Consider the following 21,673-nt stretch of genomic DNA (forward strand, 5'->3'; position numbering starts at 1 on the left):
GCCGTGAGCTGGACCAGTGGGTGCAGCGGTGCAATCGAGAAATACAGACAAACAAGTCCGCAGACACAAATAGACGTTCGGCTGAGCATCAATCACAAGACTAACTAGCGCCATTGCCCAGCAGACGACTCTAATGCTTATATACTGTACGGCTATATACGGTATGATTACTCACTCCTCTGTGTAAGCCATTTATTCTGTGTTAGCAGCTGCACTCTTCTTCCTCAATGGTGACCATGGGAATGGAACAGAGAAGTGTAGACTGCTGGTTCAGCTGTTTCTGTGTGTGTGTGTGTGTGTGTGTGGCACAGAGACGAGAAACAATGTGTGGATATATTTGGATGATAAAGCTGTTGTGGTCGTTAGCAATACCTGCCTCCCTAATATGGCAGTTGTGCACATCCTGTGAGAGGTTCAGCTCAGATCATGTGACTTTTTTTTGTTGAGTGCCCTCATTTTATTTTGTTTTTTTTCAGCAGAAACTGTATAATTATACCCAGTGTACTGCATTTTGTGTGCCCTCTACAGCAGCGTCCCCACACTCAAACACAGGAATGGAAAACGTTAGGCCGCTCCATACGTCAACGTTAACTGAGTTAAAGAGTACGTGAGAGTGTTTTTATTCCTATACATACATTATAAAGGCACGTTACAAACTAACCTTAAGAACTCACATTATCGTAGAGAAAACAAAAAAAACTTCCCACAATGAGCAAGCACCGACTTAGTTAATCTGGGGTTTTCCCTGTGATTCATCCAGTAATCTGTAACTTCTCCCCGGTCGAGTTACACACTTGTGTAACTGCCGTTGGAAAATGTGGTCACATCATGGAAAAAAAGGTCAGTGGCGTTTGAGAAACTCGGTTTACATTTTTACCTGTTGTGGTGCGCCAAAAAACAAAAGCTGTCAATAAACACACACAATTTGGTAAATGTTTTCTCTCTGGCAGGAGACGTTGGCTAGAAAAAGGCCGGAGAGACTCGTGCAGACACACAATTTACTCACACATTCCAGAGTTGGTGAGTGTCCCATGATGATTTGTGCTGCCAGATCAAATCACTTTGTTCTAATGCTGTTATTTATATTCAACACTGAGATGTATTTATCTCTCTCATTTTCATATCTTTTGCTCCAGGTCGTGATGGAGTCTGCTATCGGTGTGTTGGTGTCCCAGTTCAAGGCGTACACCGGCAGCGATGCTTCGTCTGACACACTGAGCCGAGACGAGTTCTGCAAACTGCTCAAATCAGAGCTCTCTAACTTTGTTAAGGTAAGGATTGGTGTGTTTTCTTTGGTGTTGTCTGTAGTCGTTATAATAAAGACAACAATCATGCAGTGATAAACACACACACACAAATCGTATTAACTAGGTTTGTCACTTTTTGTACAGTACGTGTGTGTGTTTTGTCTTGTTTTCCATGCTGATTTTTGTTCATATTCTATATTTTTCTTCTGGTCACACACAGACAAAATTACATGTATGACATGATTCAACCCACAGTTTTTTTCTCTGTGCAGCCAAAACCATAGAGCACAGAGAACATTTGACAGGAAACTATTAAAAACACATCAACAAAGACACTGCACTAACACTGAGTGGCATTTTCCTATACGACCATGACCTGATCTCTGAACTGTGTTAAGTATTTGCATTGTTTGTGACTCGGAGCCTGTGACAACACAGAAGCTCACAGGCTTATTGACAATAAATGCATTACTGACTGATGTTTGTTTAAAAGAGTTAGAAATATACTCTCAGGTTTGCTCTGAATCTTCTTGTCGTCCAGGCAAGAGAGTTTCCTCGTCGGGGGTGGGTTCATATTACAGTGAGGATCATCTGGATGCCACATTGGCTCTTACTGTTTTGACCATGTAATTAAGTGTTAGTCATCACTGGACGTCGCCTACTTCTGAGTCAAATACGAGTCCTTAAAGACACATTGCAAATACATAATGGGGCATAATAGGTGTGTGTATACGCACCGAGTTTGTCATTAAGAAGGAGTTGTCTCTCTTCAGAGATTTCTCAGGCATCTTGCTTTGATGCGGTCGTGTTGCTGTCATGTTCTCTTCCATGTTTCCAAGTGTGGAAAATTCCATGTTTCTACAGTGCTTGCGTGTAAAGCAGCCACTAGATGGAGACAGAGTTCAAGGCTCCCTGTGCCAAACCACCTCTGCTGATGTTGCGTTATTTTGTTTGGCTGCTGGCGCCAGTTTGCCTCAGTCTCATCTCAACTCACGCACACACATTAATATTAATATTCCAGTAGCGCATGATCCACTGTGACTGTCGGGCTTGGGGTTAGTATGTGACCCGTGTTTGGTGTCTTCCTGTTTTCCTGCAGGACGCTGCTGACCCTGCTGTTGTTGACCAACTTATGAGTTCATTGGACAAGAACAATGATGGAGAGCTAAATTTCCTGGAGTTCTGGCAGCTGATTGGGCATCTCGCGAGCAAGCATGGGGGTTTCAGCCAATAGCGCGTCCTCAGATGATCTCTTGCCGTTTCCACGTGTGTTTCTGACTTGTCTCTGTGCCATGAAAAGAAAAAAAAAAAAAAAAAAAAAAAAAGGAAATCAGCCAAATGGAAAACACCCTGAAGTCTGTTTTAGCTCCACAAAGCTCTGTTTTTATCAGTGCTCTTTCTCGTCTTCTTTGAGCCTCATTCTCTCACCGACTGCTGCCAAGCTGGCACTCACTCTGTCACAGTACACTGCTGAACAATTTCAGATGTATGAAAACCAGTCCAGGCTGTTGGCTAAAGCACACACACACACACACACACACATGCTTGTGCTCACAGAGGTTGTCGTAGACGGAGAATGTGTGTGTGAAAGCATTTTGTGCTCTTGGCCTCACTGTGTTTATTGAGTCTCTACAGGACACAAACAGCAAAATAAATTCTAACTGAAAGGCAACAAAAACCTAAAATATTTGTGATTCTTGCGTCCCAGGCTTCCATGTGTTCTCTTTTTCAAGTTTCCTTCCTTGTAAAACTTAGTCTATCCATTCTTGGCCCGAGTTAATGAAGTTTCAGGGTGTGGCTTGAATACATCTGTCTTTTGGGGAAAGCTCTGAACGCTCCAGTTTCTACATGTTGAGACAAAATGTGCCACAATTGTTTTCTTTTTTAAAACAAAATACATTGATTTAAATGAAGTGTAATACAGATATAAAGTGGATTTATTGCAGCACAGCGTAAAGATTCCATCTACTTTTATTGTCCGGCTGACACATTTAGGAGAAAACTTTGCTGAAAAGTGCTGTGTTGCCCAAGCTGCTCCTCTTTCCACATTCCTTCTCTCTCAGGCACACGCCCTATGACAATGAAGAAAAAAAAAAAAAAAAAAAAAAAAGAAACTGGCTGGAGTGAGAAGTTAAATCACGGAAAAGATATGTGTTGCTGCTTAATCCAGCCCAGGACTGAAAGGGAGGATCATTGAGAAAGAAGGAGAGCACAATCTGAGTGCACTTTCTTGACTTTTGTTGCCTGTTCTGACGGTGAGTCTCTTTTATTCTTCTTTATGTATGTTGTTTTTTATTTACTGCTGATGTTTTAGTTTAGTTTAGTTTTAGTTTGTTGTGTCTTTATGGAGAACTGGAAAGTGTTTTTTTTTTTGTTTTTTTTTATAAACCAATTCCCTGCACCGTGCCATCAATGTTGTATAGATATGCAGCTGTATTGTCGTTACGCAGCTTTGACGGCCACACGCGGATCAGGTTCTCCGCTTCTTGGTCGGTAAATCGAACCCTTCCACAGAGTCTCAAGTAACGCGCTCACTTATTCATGCGTTCGTGTCGGTGCTGCCTCTCGCTGCTCTACAAATTGCCAGGATTACTTTGAGCTAAATGCAAAATGTGGGGAAATTCACGTCCTCGTTACGCACGGCACGGAACGGAACGGAACGGGGTTCATGGGGGGGGGGGGGGTGGGTGGATCGTGCGCTTAGGCCGTCGATGTCCCCGTTAAAGAGGGACATGTCGGTGTAACGGAAGGTAGACTTGGGCTTCTTCTTCTTCTTCTTCTTCTTCTTGACTTGGCCCAGTGTGAATTATTCATTTTACGACAAGAAGACTCCGGGTAACAGAGACTCGAGTGGCTTCATCCATGTGTAGTTAATGACGCGCAGGAGAAGTTTGAACAGAGACGGTGCAGGGCGGTGACAGGTAACAGAGAAAAAGACTGGTGCAGGAAGTGAGTCACACTCACCATCAGATATATAGAAAAGAGATGTATATAAAATGGACAAAATACAAGTAAAACCCACTACTACAAAACCTAGTTGTATTATTATTAAATTTATGATTAAAAAAACTGAAACTCTGTGACCACTGTGTGATTCCATCTGGCAGAGAGAGAACACTGGACTGTGAAGTTTGTCCTCATATGATATTATCTTTATTCTAATATGTTATTCCCATTCATGATCTCTCTACTGTGTCTATTGAGTTGGTGTCAGCTTGGGGAGGTGGCTGTGAACTGGGATGGGTCGGGTGGCCTTTCTTGATTTACCAGTTTGTGCTTGTCGAGACTTGAAGCCACTTTCTCCTTTCACAATATTCAACATGTGTCATGTTAATTGAAAATGTAAATGCAAATAGGCTCATAAAAAAATATAAGAAGAAGAAGAAGAAGAAGATATGTATGTGCAATTGCTATGGAGTAAGAGTTGAAGCAAACAAATGACACACGGTGGATTTAATTATGGCAAATATTGATTTAGTATGTCTTTGTTTAACAAGGTAGTTGTTATTATTGGCCACATTTTGACATATGGCACATTTAAGCAAATAAGGAAATGTGAAGCTAAAAAAAAATCAGCTTTAGAACACTCACTTTCAACCATAATTTCAAGTAATTTTGGTTTGTGCCAGAAGAACACAATCCTTAACAGTGAGTGCGTTTACATGCACACTAAAAAAAAACCCGATTACTGGCAATAATTGGGTAACTGGAATAATATACTGTCTACTGTATAATAATGTATACGTGTCTCGAAGAAATCAGAATATTGACAGACATCTAGGTGTGTTAAACAGGTTTTTCAAAATATGATAACGTCATGGGCACTTGAATCACCAGATAACTACAAAAATCTGATAACAATAAAGAAACAAACTCATATGGTGAGGATACGGCTAGATCTGTATAAGCATTAAAAATCTTAAAATTGATTTCTAAAGCTCACAGGGAGGCAGTGGAGAGAAGTTAGATGTGACGTCATCTTTGAAAACCAATAGGAAACCTCGATACAGAGCTTTGAATCGGGAGGCGGGAGAGCGATTGATGACGATATTCACTTTTTACCACAATGAAAATGAACACACAAACGGTCGGTTTCCAATCTGCTGGAAAATCTATAAGAAATGATGAACATTTGTATGAAAAGTAAGGAAAATGATGGTGTTTATGTTCTCTGTGAACTTACTTTGTCGAGTTCAGAGCCGTTTCTTGCTATATGTGGACTATGCAGCCGCATAAGGCCCCACAGCCACCAGGGGGCCCCCCCAAACTGCAAGTTCAGACTCATATTTTATGAAATTTTTGAGAATTAAAAGTACCTGTCTTTATTTGCATGTATTGGATGCATTCATTATGCATATATTTGCAAAGCATGCAAGTGTTTTCAGAATCACTTAGCAGAAAAAGAAAAAGTTAGCAATCTCTACCTCGAGTTGGAAAAAATAGGGGCCCCCCAAATAGTATCTCGCATAGGGCCCCCAAACGGCTAGAAACGGCCCTGGTCAAGTTGTTTATGTTAAGTCCAATAAAAATTATATCATTGGCCTGCATGACATGTAGATATTGTCCCACAAAGACTGGAAGTGTACTGTGCAAAAGTGTTTTAAAAAAGAAAAAAACGACTAAAAAGGGAACTAAATGAGTAACGCCAGAGCTGAGCTTCCTGTCCACTCATGGTCACCAGTTTCTTTTCACCGCGGGTGTAAATGTGAGGCCCTGACGAACCCCAGATCTGACCGAAGCCTTCTTGGTTTTCACGTTTCATCTCATTAGACTCTTAATGGACGGTGGCCAGCGCACATTTTGATGTATGAGCCCATACGGATGACCTGAGCTTCTGTGCTGCTGTTTGTCTGACGTCGCGGGCGTTAGAAGGTGCTGGGTGCAATTATAGTAACCCATTAAATAATGATGAAGAGCATGCTGATGATACATGCTCACTTGTATGGAATGTAAGGTGTGTGTGTGTGTGTGTGTGTGTGTGTGGCAGAGACACATGAAACACAATCCAGGTTTTGGGTACCTGCTCTCACTCACTCAGTAATTAGGTTAATGCAGCAGAAGTCCTAATTAGTATCCACGGTCTGTACATGTGTTGAAGTGTGTGTGCGTGTGTGTGTGTGTGTGTGTGCGTCTGATCATGTTTTTGTTACCTATTTAGGATCTTTTCTGGAGCACAAACACTGATCTCACCGGCCTGGTTTCTCGAGGCTCTGGTTCAGGTTAATGGCTAACATGTGAAGTGCGGTTTAAGGTTTTGGTCGGGTTAATCCAAACACACGGACGTCTGTTACGTGTTCTTACAAGATCTGCGTTCCGACGGAGGATTGACCTTGTTTTTTACTCCTCGGTCTCAGCCGCTGTCGCTTGATATAAAACCCCTCTTTGCTGGACTTCGAGCGTCTGTAGAATTATTCAGGCCTTTTATTATTCTCTGAGCCGTTGCCTTGGCAATCCCCGAGTTTGGACATTTGCTGGCGTAACATTCTCCACATCCCAGTTCCAGATGACCAAACGCAATCCTGCACAGGAACGTTTCGTAGCTGTTTTTGCAGCTATTTCACACAACTCTGTTGCCAACAGTTGTTTGTGGTTTTTTTCATACCAGTGGTATACTTATTGTATATTATGTATATATGTGAAAAATGACATGAAAAAAAAAATTGTATTTGATGAATCAAGAAGATAATCTGCAGATTAATAATCGTTAGCTGCAGCCCGAGTGATTTACCGTCGTCTGTGAGCAAATAACTATTACTGCTGCTGCTAATGTGTGTGCTGACTTGATGTAATCAAACTCAACACACAATATATTCTATCCTAACTCAAGAATACATTATGGATGTCAGTCAAATCTATTTTTTGTTAAAGATATAATACGTGACATTTTTGCTAACGGAGTAGTGTACTAACATTAGCAATTTACAACACTCCTTAAATCCCTAGTACTCCTTATTTTTCTTTTAATGACATTATCTGCTAAAAACACACAGAGGATGTAGAGCATGGACACCCAACCCGAGCTTCTTTTAGCGAAACCTAAAGTAATATAAGGTGAATTTCAGAGATTTGAAAATGAAAAGAGTTAATAAGAAGAAGTGATTGTTGTTAACGGTCGGTCTGAGATGTTATGATACTCCTCGTGACAGTCAGAGTCCATTTTCTGTGTCAGGATCACGTTGGGCTGGTACAAAAAAAAATGATAATACAGGACACGCGTCAGTTTAGGTCAGAGCTCGGTCACCAACCTTTTTTTTACTACTTTGACAAAATGAAAATGGCCGAGAGCTACAGTACTGTTGTTTTTTTTTAACGTTTATTCTCAAGGCTTTTTGAAGGAGCTTCTTTTGCCTGAATTTGAGCCTCAGTCTTATTTGTATGAGCAGTTGTCTTGGCCTTTGTTTTTGACCATCTCACAACACTCGTCAAGCTGACAACTAATAAAAAATAATTAGTACAAGAAGAGTTTGATTTGGATAAAGATGTAAGCAGGTTTATGTTTGATTGTTGAAACCCTTGGCGGAGCTACACTCTTAGAAATAAGGGTTCCAAAAAAGTGTTCTACTACAAGGGCTGAGGTTTGCTTCTGAAAAACCCTTTCCCGAAGAAAGGATCCATTAGGAACACTAATGGTTCTAGTCCAGAGAACCCTTTCCTGAATAAAGGGTTTAAAAAGGGTTCTCGGTGGAACCTTTATAAAAAGATTCTACCTGGAGCCCAAAAGGGTTCTCCTATGAGGACAAGCCGAAGAACCTTACATGGTTCTACTTAGCACTTTTATGGACTGGGAGCGTTTGGGAGCCAGTTTAGGTCGATATTCTCGGTGCGGAGACAACAGTTCCCATGATGCCACACTTCTGCTTCCTTGGGTTAGGGTTAGGGTTTGAGCAATTTCATTGCATTGCAGACCCTGTGTTGAAAGTGCATAATGACAAATAAACTCATCTTGAATCTCTTGAATCTTGACATCATCAAACTAGGTCTTGTGTTGTTGTTTTGACTGAGAGACCCCATAGCAACAAACATGACATACTGCTCATTTAAATGCCTCATTTAGAGAACGCTTGATTTATGATTATTTTCTGTTTCCACACGACTATTCCCCACATCTGTTTCCCCCACTATCGGCAATTACTTTAAATGAGTTGCACATGGATGTCACTGTAGACTAAATATGCAGAAACCATGTGTCCTTAACTAATGGAGAAGAGAGAGAGAGAGGGAGAGAAAGAGAGGGATGATGATGATTCCACGGCACATATTTGACATAGTTGCAAAAGCACAGGTTTTTGTTTTTTCTACACCAACAACAATAGCGCTGTTGTTCAGCTGAGCCTCAAGTGGCTCCAAGATTCTCTCAAATATAAAAGCAGCATTCAGTGTTTGTGTTCAGTGCTACTTTAATCTATTAGTGCTCAGCTGACTTGACTGGCCGGGTCATGTTGTTTTCCAGCTCAGAGTGAAGTATGTAGTGTATTCGTACAGTGAGAGGGGAGGGGAGGGGAGGGGAGGGGAGGGCTGCTGCTGCTGCTGCTGCTGCTGCTGCTGCTGCTGCTGCTGCTGCTGCTGCTGCTGCTGCTGCTGCTGCTGCTGCTGCTGCTGCTGCTGCTGCTGCTGCACCAGCAGACGGGCAGCAGGCCGTCATTTGAACCCGCAGCCTCCTGCCGGCTTGTGGGGATCAGATGTCCACCGTCAGAGATCACAGCTCCCATTGTGTTCACCTCAGAGACTCTCTTCCTCTCTCCGTCCGTCCTTCCTTCCCTCACTCCCTCTCTCTCTCCTGGCCTGTTTACCCCGCACACCTCCTCCTCATCTTCGTCTCCACTGGCGTCTCTTGCGCGTCTCACCTTCCCGACATGTTGACGTCCAGAGGACAACATCCACACGTATTGGATTCAAACACGAAAGCTTTATTATTAAATAATTTACGTACTATTTCTTTCACAATTTAATAGTATTCTATTATCATTTTGCTTTGCAATCTATCAGCCATTATCACAACTCCTCTGTCCTTATAATGTGATTGCTCAACGTGGAATATCACTGGTATGATAATGTCATTGTTTGTCTTGCGGATCATGGAGCTTATGTTTTATAACTGGTGTGACGTTCAGTAAATGATGAAATGCTACATTTAAAAATATGTGAAAACTTTAATAATATCACTACTTTTACTGATATGATTGCCTTAAAGGGCATTTATGATTTTTAATTTGTTAACCATTGCTTGTTTCCCTCTGCTTTTTTTTAGTTGAAGACCTATGATATAAAAAGCTACTTATATTATGACGAGTATTGTTAAAGGTGCCATATGTAAGAATGTGGCCAAAAACGGTTACTACATTCAAACTCAAAATACCGAGGTCTTTTAGGGTTTCGTTTTCTGACGTAACTGGCAACCCGTGGTTGCTCGGCAGCTGAGACTCTACTGACTGCAATGATTGGTAGACGGCGGTAGGTGGCGCCACATGCTAAAAAACATGATTTCAAAACATAAACATGATTTGCAGTCTGCAAAATATTTTTTTTAATGCAAATAATTTGGCTGTACTGTTGTTGTTGGTGAGTTCAGTTTGTTATATGAACATTATTCCTTTTTATTTTTTATGGCCAGTTGCTTTAGATTTATTACATAATGCACCTTTAATAATCTCCAAATCCATCTGCAAAAACCATGCAAAAAATGACGTTACACAAGTCTTTACCCGTGCACCCGAGACCCAATGTAAATATGATTTCGTATTAATGAACCTGCATTGGATCTGTGGGAGTTAGTAATCCAACATACTGTCTGAGTGTTTGAGATATGGAGCTGTGTCTCTTTTTTTTGCCAAGTTCCACATTTAATTCTCCTCTGCGTTCTTTGCCCTTGCCTCTCTCTCTCTCTCTCTCTCTCTCTCTCTCTCTCTCTCTCTCTCTCTGTAGATATGGAAGGAGCCATCAAGACGATCGTGACCACGTTTCTCAGTCACGCCAAGGGGAAGGACAACCTAAAGTCGTCCTCCTTCAAGAAGATGGTACAGCAGGATTTAAGCACCGTCATGGCTGTAAGGGCTTGTACTCTTTGCTTCTTGTTACTGTTTATTCGTTTTTTTTTTTTGCTGTAAATAAATAATGCAAATGCACAAAAGAGAGAGAGAGAGAGAGAGAGAGGGGATCTTCATGGATCTTTACCAACTGCGTCTGTGTGTCTTGTGTTTTGTTCAGGACACAGAGAGCTCATCTGCCATTAAGGAGATGCAGCAGGGACTGGATGCTAACAACGATGGAAAGGTCAGCTTCCAGGAATACCTCACTCTGCTTGGCTATCTGGCCAATACCTTCAGTAAAAAGAAGTTTGAACCTAATCAAGTGGCCGCCCCCTAGAGGTTCCTGAAGCTGCACGTGTTTGATTTGGTGGATCTTCGAAAATTATCAGCCTTTTCTCTTCCTTACCTGCACCTTTTAAGTATCCTCCCCTTATTCCAAACATCATGTAGTCCGTAACAGTCCATTAACATTCACGTCACTATAATCTAACAGTCGTCTAATGCTCTGAACTTCACCGTAACTTCACCTGTATCCAGATCCATCCGTTGTTATTCTTGGTCACACTATCTCTGATCTCTGATCAGTCAGGGACACTGAAGGGCTCTGAGCCGGGCATGAGTTTTTATACCAACAACTACACAAAAGATACTTACCATATTTGCAAAGAATAAAAAAGCTTTATACGAAAACCACGTGTGTCGGGTTTTTTAATTTGTATTTCTTGTCTCACTACTGATGTTTGCAATGGACCCTTAATTCTCCAGGGAAAACAACACACTATGACAGGGCTGTCAAACTCATTTTCACTGAGGGCCACATCAGCATAATCAGATGTAACTGACATACAGAATAAATGTAACTAAATGTAACCAAATATAATGTAAAATAAAGGTAACTACTACTACTACTACTACTACTACTAAAATATTGCTAAATAACTTTCTGTATTTATTACTTATTCAATTTCACTCGTCGCACGATGCATATACAATGATACACTGTGATCTTGTGGCGGTGCCGTCACTTTGCGGGTAACACAATTGCTATGCATTGTGGGAAATGTAGTTTATGGTCAACGCAGCAACACAGATTTTTAAGACAAATTAATCACTCGCGAGCCACGTAAAATGGCATGGCGGGCCACATCTGGCCCCTGGGCCTTGAGTTTGACACTAAGTCTTTAAACTACACTTCCATAATAATCATGTTATGGTATTACCATCTGTTTTATAAAACCTAATCCAGGAGCCACAGCTACTTTTTGTTGTTGTTGTGATGTGATGTTAGCATTAAACAAAGGAGTTTATAATTTCATTGATTATCAGAGACTGTAAGCAGATCAATCTCCTGTATGTATCAGTCACTCGTATTTATTGTATATCTTCCTCTAAATTGGGACATAATTTACAAAATGTTATATCGTGACACGAGTGATTGAGACCTCAGGAAAATGTTTACTGACGTTCTAAGGTAAGTAGGTAAGTAGTTGTCATACAAACCAGAAAACTGTTTGAAATGTTTATTTTTTATATACCGTCAATGAACATTAGCATAACTAAAGAGGTTATAATAATAATGTTTTATGGTTATAATAGACGGCTGTTTCCAGGTAACTAACCCCCTGCATTACACATAAAAACATACATCACGATATTGCTGTCAAACTGAACTAAACAAAACGTCCATGAAAAGTTAAAAGTGCAGGATTTCTCTGTTTATTCTCAACATAGAGAACAAAGTGCATAAAGTCTGTGTATTGAACGTGGATGGAGCATCTCTTGACGTAGCTTTCTCCACTATTATCCCGCTGTAAACTCCCTCTTCTTCAGCCAGGTAACTTCCACCCGAGTTTCCCGGCCTCATTCATTTCATGCAGCGACGCCCGGCGAGTAAAACTGGCAGGGACTGTTTACATTTAGTTTGTTAATTAAAATATTGATCAAACATTGATATTATAGACACACACACAGGCGCCACTGATACCTGATGACACCTGTTCATTCTGCAGCAAGACTTGCTAAATTTAGCCGCGATGCTCACACTCTGCATCATCAGCTTTTGCAACCAGATCCCGAGAGCAGACACTTCCTATTGTTGCTCTGCAACACTATACATACACACATATGGCACATACACGTGTGTGTGCGCACACACTATGTGACGCCACTCGCAGACACACTATACTGCGGCAGCAGCAACAACACCTAAACAACAAGATGCTCTTACACAGTAGTACTATGACCACAGGAGAAGTCAAACACGCCTTTCGTGCACGCAGTGACCGAGCTTTTTGCAATCATTTTCATCGTTTGTTTGCTTTTCTAATTATGTTAATCACCATCATCGTTCGTTCAAGTGCACATGATTGTATGAGTTTCTGGTCGTTTTTGTTGCTCTTTGTTCACTTTTCCTGCCCTTTGGGTTTCATTATACTGATAAATGACCTGTAATATGTGTGTGTGTGTGTGTGTGTACTGTTACATTACATTACATTACACTATGGGGACTTGTCTTCCTGGTGGGACCAAAATCAAGTCCCCATGACATAAATGATAAAATTTTATGGTGAAGACATGTGTTAAGGTTAGGCTGAGATCAGGATTAGGTTAAGGTTAGGATTATGATTAGGATTAGTAAATACACACAGAAACCAACAGTGCATGTGTGTGTGTGTACAGTTATTACTAATATTGTGGTGACCTAAATCTGTTTACACGCTCACATTATGGGGACTTGTCTTCCCGATGAAGACAAGTCCCCATAATGTGAATTACTACATTTCAAGGTTAATGTTTTAAAGTTAGATTGAGGTTAGGGTTAGGATTAAGTCAATAGTGATTATGGTTAAGTGAGTAAGTCTCCAGGAAATTAATGTAAGTCAATGCAGTGTCCTCTGAAGTCACGGAAACCAGTGTGTGTGTGTGTGTGTGTGTGTGTGTGTGTGTGTGTGTGTGTTCTTTTACTTGCGTCATACTGAGGACCAGTGAGGGTTTTTAACCAACAAAGTGAGGTCATTTTTACGGAGTGAGGACATCTCAGGTTGCTAAAACATTCTATACTCAATTTGTCAACAACAAAAAAAAACAGTATAGACAGTATAGTATGACTTTTTTGTCAAATTTTGGAACAATTTTTTTTTTTTCAAAATTGTTTTCAACTTTTGGACGACATAGTATAGTATGAGTTTTTTTTTTAAATTTTGGACCAAAAATTTTGGGTAAATTTTTTTTTTCAAATTTTGGACGACATAGTATAGTGTGAGGTTTTTTTTTAATTTTGGACCCAAAATTTTGGGTCAATTTTTTTTTCAAATTTTGGACGACATAGTATAGTATGACGTTTTTGTCAAATTTTGGACCAAAACTTTTTGGTCAAATTTTTTTTTAAATTTTGGTCGACAAAGTATAGTATGAGGTTTTTGTCAAATTTTGGACCAAAAATTAAAAAAAATTAAAAAAAACATCGAAAAAGTTTTCCAGCCTATTTTGCTCTGGGGCTTCACCTGCAGACATTTTATGGTACTGCAACCAGTAGTTCTTTGTAGATGTCATTCATGAAGTAGATCATTTGTAATTGTATTGATTTATAAAGTGGAAATGCTGGTCCTCACTTTGTCAGCGACCCAGTCCTCAGTATGCAGCAAGTACAAGAATGTGTGTGTGTGTGTCCTTGAATGCACATGTTTACCTTCATGTGTGTCTTTGTTTTGGGATTTTTCTGCATGGCTACCAGGTGTGATGGCTCCATTCATCAGTGTTACACTAATCCCCTGGATACTGTATCAGGCGTGACCCTCCTCCTCCTCCCCTCCCAGTAAACATCATACCCCCTATCTCTCTCTCTCTCTCTCTCTCACACACACACACACACACACACACACACACACACACACACACACACACACACACACACACACACACACACACACACACACACACTAAATAATACCCTTTTTGCTGATTAAAATCAGACACATTTGGTGCCATGTCAGGTTATTTGTCTCCTCCAGTATTTATTCTGCGACACCTCACCTTACCTTTGTTTTGACATTAAGAGGAAAACGGCTGGTTAACTCCCTGTCACAGGGAGATTTAACATAGCAAGCTGGTCCACTGAGATGAGACTAATTCAGTGTCTCCTAAACTCACTATTCACACTCGTTGGCTGCTGACTGACTGACTGACTGACTGACATAATGGGATAGTTCAGGTCTGGTTTAATGAGGCACTGACACGCTGTCAGCACTGACTTGACTGAGCACACTGTTGTCTCTGAGGAATCAGCCTGGCTCTCACTGATAACATGGCTGCCAGCAGGAAAAAGCCACTAAAGTCTGAATTGCACGACTATTACTTATATTATTATTATTACGATGCATTATTATTCATTACATTTACATAGCGCTATAGCATGGTGTGGCTGGGCCCCTCTGACCACCACCATGATCATTCATACACATATATATATAGACAAACAACCATTCAACCCTCACACCTATGGTCAATTTACCTAATCCCTATATTGCATACCATATAGGTATATATTGCAATAATAAAGGAATAATTTTAATGAATTTTTGAAATTCAGGAAATGATCCATTTGCCCAAAAGTGCAATTTGACAGTGAACTGACTTTAGTCTCACATACAAAAAGTGTGCAATCATATTTTTTTAATCATCATAGATCACAAATAATACAAGCAAAATAGTCATTTAATTGTAAAATACAATGAAAGTCATTTTAAATATCAGTTTACACTGTATTTTTAATTTACAGGGCAAAACTGTACATTTCAGTGACAGTAAAAAGATGTTAATTTTACAGTCTGGCAACCCAGCTGCCAGTTCTTTACTGGGTTTTCTTTTAACAGGAAAATTTCTAACAGTGTGACATATCGATAAAATGGCAGATGCAAATGAGTGCAATGGAAACTAAAATGTCCCTCCCACTTCCATATTTCGCTGTACTGGAAAAAAAATAAAGGAAACTATGGGTGAGAGGGTGAGAGGAGGTATGTGGGGATTAATGAGAGACGCTGACCGAGCCATCACATAGTCCACACAGAATCGGACCTTAAAATCACCTTTGTGCCTGCATCTATCACACTTTTATATAATGCTGCTCTAGTCCAAGTCCAAGTCCGAGTCCAAGACCCATTTTTTGCTGTGGAACAATATTGTTTGACAACATTCCTCCACTCGTTGCAAGAAGCAACTATTCCTACAGTAATGAATTGAAGCAGCGGCATCATCGGCTAAGTTGGGCCTTGTTATCCCACTGTGGTGATATTACCAATATGCCTATGAACAGGTTGGAGTATGACTGAAAGCACAAAAAAAAATACCCCGTAAAAAGTTCCAGAAGTGAATTCTACTGCTCAAAAATCCCAGTTATTCAGCAGTTTGATAGGATAAACTGCGCTACCTTGACCCTGCTGACCCTTGACCCCTGCCGCTGTATACACACAAACGCTCCCTTAGTGAGGTCCGGTGAGCATTACAGTATTACTTTACGGAGCTTGTTTTCAAATGAAGGACAGACAATATAAATAATTCCCCACGGTTTCCGTTCTCGAAGACCAAACGGCGGTAACAACGACAGCAAAGATGACCAAAAATTATACAGCTGCAGCTTCAATCACTCGCCCGTTAAAAAAAATAACTGCTTAAGTTTACAGTGTGTGAAAAATATGCCACTTTATCTTGACGATCTTACCTGTGTCCATTCAGAGGTGTCTGATGTGTAAATGGAGAAGGGGGGGGGGGGAGAGGAGTGACAGGTGGAGGGAGGGAGTTAGGAGGAAGGGAGAAGTGGAATGGGTGGAGTGAGGGGATGTATTTAAGACGTTGTCCTGCTCGTCCTCCTCATCATCGCCGTTATACCTTCTCTCTCTGCATCTGACCACCAGGCCAGCACTCGTCCCTCCGTCAGGTAAGAAACCAACAAAGACGCTGCTTTTCTAAGAGCGTGTGCACGACTCATTTTTACTCAGAGGTAGAATTTTACAGGCGATGCAGGATGTCGTCTATTGACGTCTGAAGACAAGAGCTTTGTGTATATTCGCTGATAACTTGAGTGAATATACAGAAAGTACTTTTCCTGCTATAGTTGCGATGGCAGCTTTGAGTCATCACAGTTCCAGAGGCTGCATACACACAGGCCTGCGGTGCTTTCCTACCAATCCGGAGTATGAAGCCAGATCAGGTTGCTTCCATGCGTCCTGGTTACATCTCCTCCGCTGGTTGAACAGTCTTAGCAGCTTAGAGTTTCACTCTTATCAGCCCGGCTCACGTGTCCGGCTGCCGACTCGCGTCCCGACTCCCCCGATGTCCTCCTCGCTAAGACAAAGCACCAAACAAGACCGAGGATAGCGTTATCTGTGGGCAGAATCTTATCGAGGCCACTGGCAGGGAGGGAAAAAATGTTTTTTTTGGCTTTTGCTGGGATTCTGACTCCACACAGACCGATCTGCTTAAACGCCATTTTTTTTAGGCAGTTGAATGCTTTTCTTTCTCACCTTACGTTAGTGTTCTGAAAGTGTATTGTGTGGATTTGCAGCAGACCGACTCCTCTGACTCCTCTGTGCTTTTCTCCAGAATGTCTATGCCCGAATCAGAGAACGCCACCACCCTGGAGAACGCCATGCAGCTCATGATCAAGACCTTTCACAAGTACTCTGGAGATGAGGGGGACAAATACACGCTGAGCAGGAGCGAGCTCAAAGAGATGCTTACCACGGAGCTCGGCACCTACCTGGGGGTAAGAGGATGAAGGTGTACACACTTTTAATGCATATAAAAGAGATCCGGCCTAATTTCTTCTGTCGCACACACACACACACACATTTGCAGAACGCTCAGGATAAGGAGGCAGTGGATAAAGTTATGGGCGACCTGGATTCCAACGGGGACGGGGAGGTAGATTTCACCGAGTTCATCATCCTGATCGGAGCGCTCACCGTAGCGTGCAACGACTTCTTCCAAGAGTACAACGACAAGCAAGAGAAGAAGAAGTGAACGCCCCCTCGGCACAAAGACGGCCACGCTGCAAACCTATAAGGTCCACGGACGTCCTGTCATGGACTTCATACACACACACACACACATATATATATACACGCGCACAGCTAATAGTCACTCAAGAATGTTTATGTATTTGTCCGTATTTATTATCTGGAGATTTTCAGTTCTGACACCTGTCATTCATTGAATTTGTTAATGTAGCTCTCTCTTTGTGTATTTTATATCACAAACAATGGAATCCCCCAACCCACCCCCCCCGTTTCCTGGAAAGAATAAATGTGACCTTTACTTGAACAAATCACTTGGTTGGTTGTACTTTATTACAGAAGAGAAGAGGAGGAAGAGTGGGAGCAGAGTATGGGCCCCAGGTGGCAGCAAGTAACCTTTGTTTTGAGTCGAAAACACTTTGACAGAATCGATGATTTGATGCACTTAAAGGATTTAAAGAGAGTGTTTGAAGGGTGTTCTGGTGATATAATACGCGGCAGTTGAGTGATGATGTGGTATGAACAGGTAGTTTTCCTGTTTTTACAGGAGTAGAGCTGTGAGCCTGCAGTGACCTTGGCTGGGCTAACACCCTCGATTGTTTTAAAAGTCCCTCTTCCTAAAGGGAAAAAAGCCCCATATGAGAGTGTGTGTGTGTGTGTGTGTGTGTGTGTGTGTGCGTGCATTAAAAAGGAACTACCAGCCTCAGTATTAGAAAGACAGGAAACATTTCTTTCTTTCTGACTATCCTGTGGTGTAAGATTAATGGCGAGCGTGGATATACTACAGTAAATTTAGATTTTTTGGGGGGTTTTGTGAGTGTGAGTAAAAAACAAGGATCACACACACACACACACACACACACACTTTGGTTAATCTGAACCTACAACCTTTATTGGACGTAGGGTTTAAGACGTGTGCACGGGGGGAGAAGAGTTTTTCAGTCAGGAAGGAGAAGGTGGCAGATGGGGAAGGATAATGACGAGGGAGGAAGTGAGAAGAAAAGGAAAAAAGGTCAAAGGGAGAGAAAGCATTGTATACTCTTTTTTTCCCGCGCGGAGCCACACAGCAGCCGCTTTTCGCACGTCTCCGATTGGGCTTTTTACACTTGTGTCCGATCTGCTGCTGCTGCTGCTGATCCTCCGAGGAAATCCCATCCTCCAACGAGAAGCTGCTCACATGTATGTGGCCGAAATAGTCACGGCCAGTGACAGAAACTGAGAATTAGACAGCATTTTATGGCATCTTTTTTTTCCGACGCAGTAACAACACCAGTGTCCCTGCTTTGTTCCTCTCCACTCTCTGGATTGTGTTCGTCCCACTGTGGTCAAATGATCCAGATTTGTTTCTCTCTCTCAGTTTGTTAATCCCCAGCTGCAGTGTCATCATACACACATTTTTTACTATTAAGCTCACGTACTGCCCCCTTTTTCTTCAGCGACTTTGCATCTGTAACTTATTGCCTGATATGATTGCAACAGTGTTGCGTCTTTCTTGTTTGTTGAAACAACAGCAACAACAACAACAACAACAAAAAAAGTGAATTTAATCCCTGCATGTGTGAAAATGGGGCCTTTGCATGTTGTTTGTTTGGCTGCAGCATGAGGAAGAAGAGGAGGAGGAGGAGGATTGTGGGACTGAGACAACGGACTTAAATGTATGGTGGTTTAGTAAGAATGTAGGTTAACATTGTTCTAATTGGACTAACTGTCAGATTATGTTAGTGGAAGACCAGTTAACAGGGACAGCACATGAGAGATTAATAGAAAGTGTGGGGGGGGGAGGCACACGCACGCACACACACGTGCACGCACACACACACACTCACACACGCTCTCCTGAACACGACATCTGACAGATGTGATGGATTAGGATGTGGGGCACACACACACATATGCTCTTAACATTACATACATGGGCAAAATCACTGCAGAGAGATTTCTCTCTGATCTGATGACAGAAAATAAGCATTTGTGAAATAATATGTTTGCACATATAATACCTTACACCCTCATCTGTCCACTTAGAGTTCATATTCATAGATCAATCCTACAGAATATCATATCCTCCGTATTAGTTTTGTCTTCTCCGCCGCAGCCGTCAGTGTTACCGCTGCTCTCTACAAGCCGAGCACAACTCTCTAAGCACAAAAACAGTCCATGCATAATCTATGACGTAATCCCTTTGACTTGCATCTACTATTGTGTCCCAGCGCTCCCTCTTTTGTATTTTCCCCTTCACAATCTGTGGCTCGTACACGTGTACGTGTGTGTGTGTGCGCGTGTGTGTGTGTCACAGGCTGTGAAATACAGTTTATGTCACATTCTTATAATCTATACAATCATAGACCACGCAGTAGCCTCTCCATCAACAGCAGACATATGAGATATTTTAATAATATAATAGTGTATACTCAATTCTTTACTGTGGCTATAGCTGCTGTGTGCTATGTTGAAATATACTGAATCGGTTCACTGATGTGGTTTGTGGATTTCTCAAATAAAATAAAAATAATAATGAAAATAAATACAATAAAATAATAATAATTAAAATAACAATAAAATAAAATAATATGCATGTATGAGAACCTTGGCATGATCCCTTCCTTCCCTTTCTGATAAGTAATGTCATACAGTTGAACAATCTGTCAATAAATCATAAATAAATAAAATTACAATAATAAATAAATAAAAATAAAATAAATAAAAATAAAAATAAAATTAATAAAAATTAATGACTGAAATAAATAAAAAATAAAATAATAAATAAATAAATAACAATAAATAATAATAAAAAAATAATAAAAATAAATAAAATAAAATAATATGCAAAATAATATATGTATGAGAACCATGGCATGACCCCTTCCTTCCCTTTCTGATTAGCTCACTCTGAGATGGGTCAATACTGTGAATAAGTAATGTCATACAGTTGAACAATTTGTCAATAAATCAGTCAGGTGCAGGCAGAAAATGTCAATTGTCTGGCACGAGGTTCAACAATGAGGAATTCATTGCCTCTGCAGCTCCCTGAGCGGCCGAAGACGAGAGCAGTGAGATGTTTCCACCAGATGTAGCGGAGGTCAGTCCATCAAACATCTGGACACAGCGTTTGCAGGTCAGAGTACGACAGTGTTCTCCTTTTTTTTTTCCTCCATACAAGAAAACACTGTTGTTCATTGCAAAAAAAACCATTACTATAAAGGTTAATGGGAGTGACTGCTGTTCAATTCCAGTTCTGGTTCAGTTGACACACACACACGCACACACACACACACACGCACAAACAGACCTGTCCGTCGTCCCCGCTTCTAGCCTTTGTTTAATCTGCTTTGCTGATTGGTCAGGGGGGGAGCTGTCTGTCAGCGTGTTCATGGCTGGGGTGGGTGGGTGTTGGGGGGGGATGGATGGAGGGTCAGCCTGGCGTGCTGGTGATGGTCTTGACTGTGTAATTCTGGAAAAGCGGCTGCATGAACATGCCCAATGTGCCAAACACGCACACAAACACGAAGATCCACAGGAAGAGGCGGTCGATCACCATGGCGACGTACTTCCAGTCCTCGCTCACCTGTGGATGGGGGAGGGACAAGAGGTGGTTGAGATGGAGGCGAAAGGAGAGAGAGAGAGAGAGAGAGAGAGACTGAAGTGAGCAGAGTTACACTCCTCATGTCTGGGCAGAGGGTTAATAGAGGTGAAGGGTTAATGTGAGCAGGGACTCGTTCTTCCACAGAGCACTGATGAGGTCCCACATCAGTCAAGGAGGTAGTAGAAGGACACGGGAGACAAGGGAGAGTGATGGAGGGTAGAGAAACTAACATCAGTGATGATGACTTGTGGAGGACGACGGGGGGGGGGGAGGAGAAGAATGATTTTAAAACAGTCTCCACAGCATGGAGATGGGATGTAAATATGGCGACGATGGACAGAAAAACAGAGGCGTATTTGTTCCTGTGTCTGTCTTCCTTTATTCCAGGAAAGGAGCCTATTCTCTGGCGATGCCTTGAGGGAAAAGCAAATATAAAATGCGAACCCGTCGCTCCACTCTCAGCTCCTTCCCCATTCCACACACATTTCCATTTGTGCTCCTTCTCTACGCGCACACGTCACGCCGCTGCTATAATTGCACGTCTGTGTTTTGAATATTCAGAGGGCTGCGGTTATACGTCACCAGATCTGTCTCCTCTGCTCACGCTCTGCTGAAATCCCCCCCACGTGTTTTCAAATAGAAAAGCACCACTGTCATCACTATATCATGGCATATATAGCAACTGAGGAAAAAAACACATCTGTGCTGCTCAAAGAGCGTTTTATGGTTAACGTATTCCTACCAAATAATATGCAAACAGGAGTCAGGCTCATATTATAATCTCCATATTTTGGTGCTCAGGTGCAG

At 41.5% G+C, this 21,673-nt stretch overlaps 4 protein-coding genes across 4 annotated transcripts in view; 3 read left to right on the plus strand and 1 right to left on the minus strand.

Annotated features, from left to right (window-relative positions):
- Window positions 1–1,142: 1,142 nt before the first annotated feature.
- On the plus strand, window positions 1,143–2,481 carry LOC310926552 (protein S100-A11-like; the record flags this gene model as incomplete). The annotated part of the gene is made up of 2 exons (XM_083888705.1): window positions 1,143–1,271; window positions 2,347–2,481. The coding sequence occupies 2 exons, from the start codon at window positions 1,143–1,145 to the stop codon at window positions 2,479–2,481; spliced, it is 264 nt and encodes an 87-aa protein (XP_083744831.1).
- An 871-nt stretch (window positions 2,482–3,352) lies between these two features.
- Window positions 3,353–10,952, plus strand: LOC310935908 (protein S100-A16). The gene is made up of 3 exons (XM_083899905.1): window positions 3,353–3,502; window positions 10,170–10,291; window positions 10,452–10,952. The coding sequence occupies exons 2-3, from the start codon at window positions 10,172–10,174 to the stop codon at window positions 10,608–10,610; spliced, it is 279 nt and encodes a 92-aa protein (XP_083756031.1). The 5' UTR covers window positions 3,353–3,502; window positions 10,170–10,171; the 3' UTR covers window positions 10,611–10,952.
- Window positions 10,953–16,871: 5,919 nt separating this feature from the next.
- Window positions 16,872–17,290, plus strand: s100t (S100 calcium binding protein T; the record flags this gene model as incomplete). Its single annotated transcript, XM_083901417.1, has 2 exons — window positions 16,872–17,033; window positions 17,126–17,290. 2 exons carry the CDS (start codon window positions 16,872–16,874, stop codon window positions 17,288–17,290), a joined length of 327 nt encoding a protein of 108 aa, XP_083757543.1.
- Window positions 17,291–20,695: 3,405 nt separating this feature from the next.
- Window positions 20,696–21,673, minus strand: part of chrnb2 (cholinergic receptor, nicotinic, beta 2) — a gene marked incomplete at both ends in the record, with an annotated part of 31,071 nt that continues 30,093 nt past the window's right edge. The window contains one exon of the mRNA XM_083890235.1: window positions 20,696–20,848. Within this exon, the coding sequence (XP_083746361.1) occupies window positions 20,696–20,848 (153 nt within the window). The remainder of the gene's footprint in view (window positions 20,849–21,673) is intronic.

Source organism: Microchirus variegatus, assembly GCF_963457635.1.
Source record: "Microchirus variegatus genome assembly, chromosome: 1".
NCBI lineage: Eukaryota > Metazoa > Chordata > Actinopteri > Pleuronectiformes > Soleidae > Microchirus > Microchirus variegatus.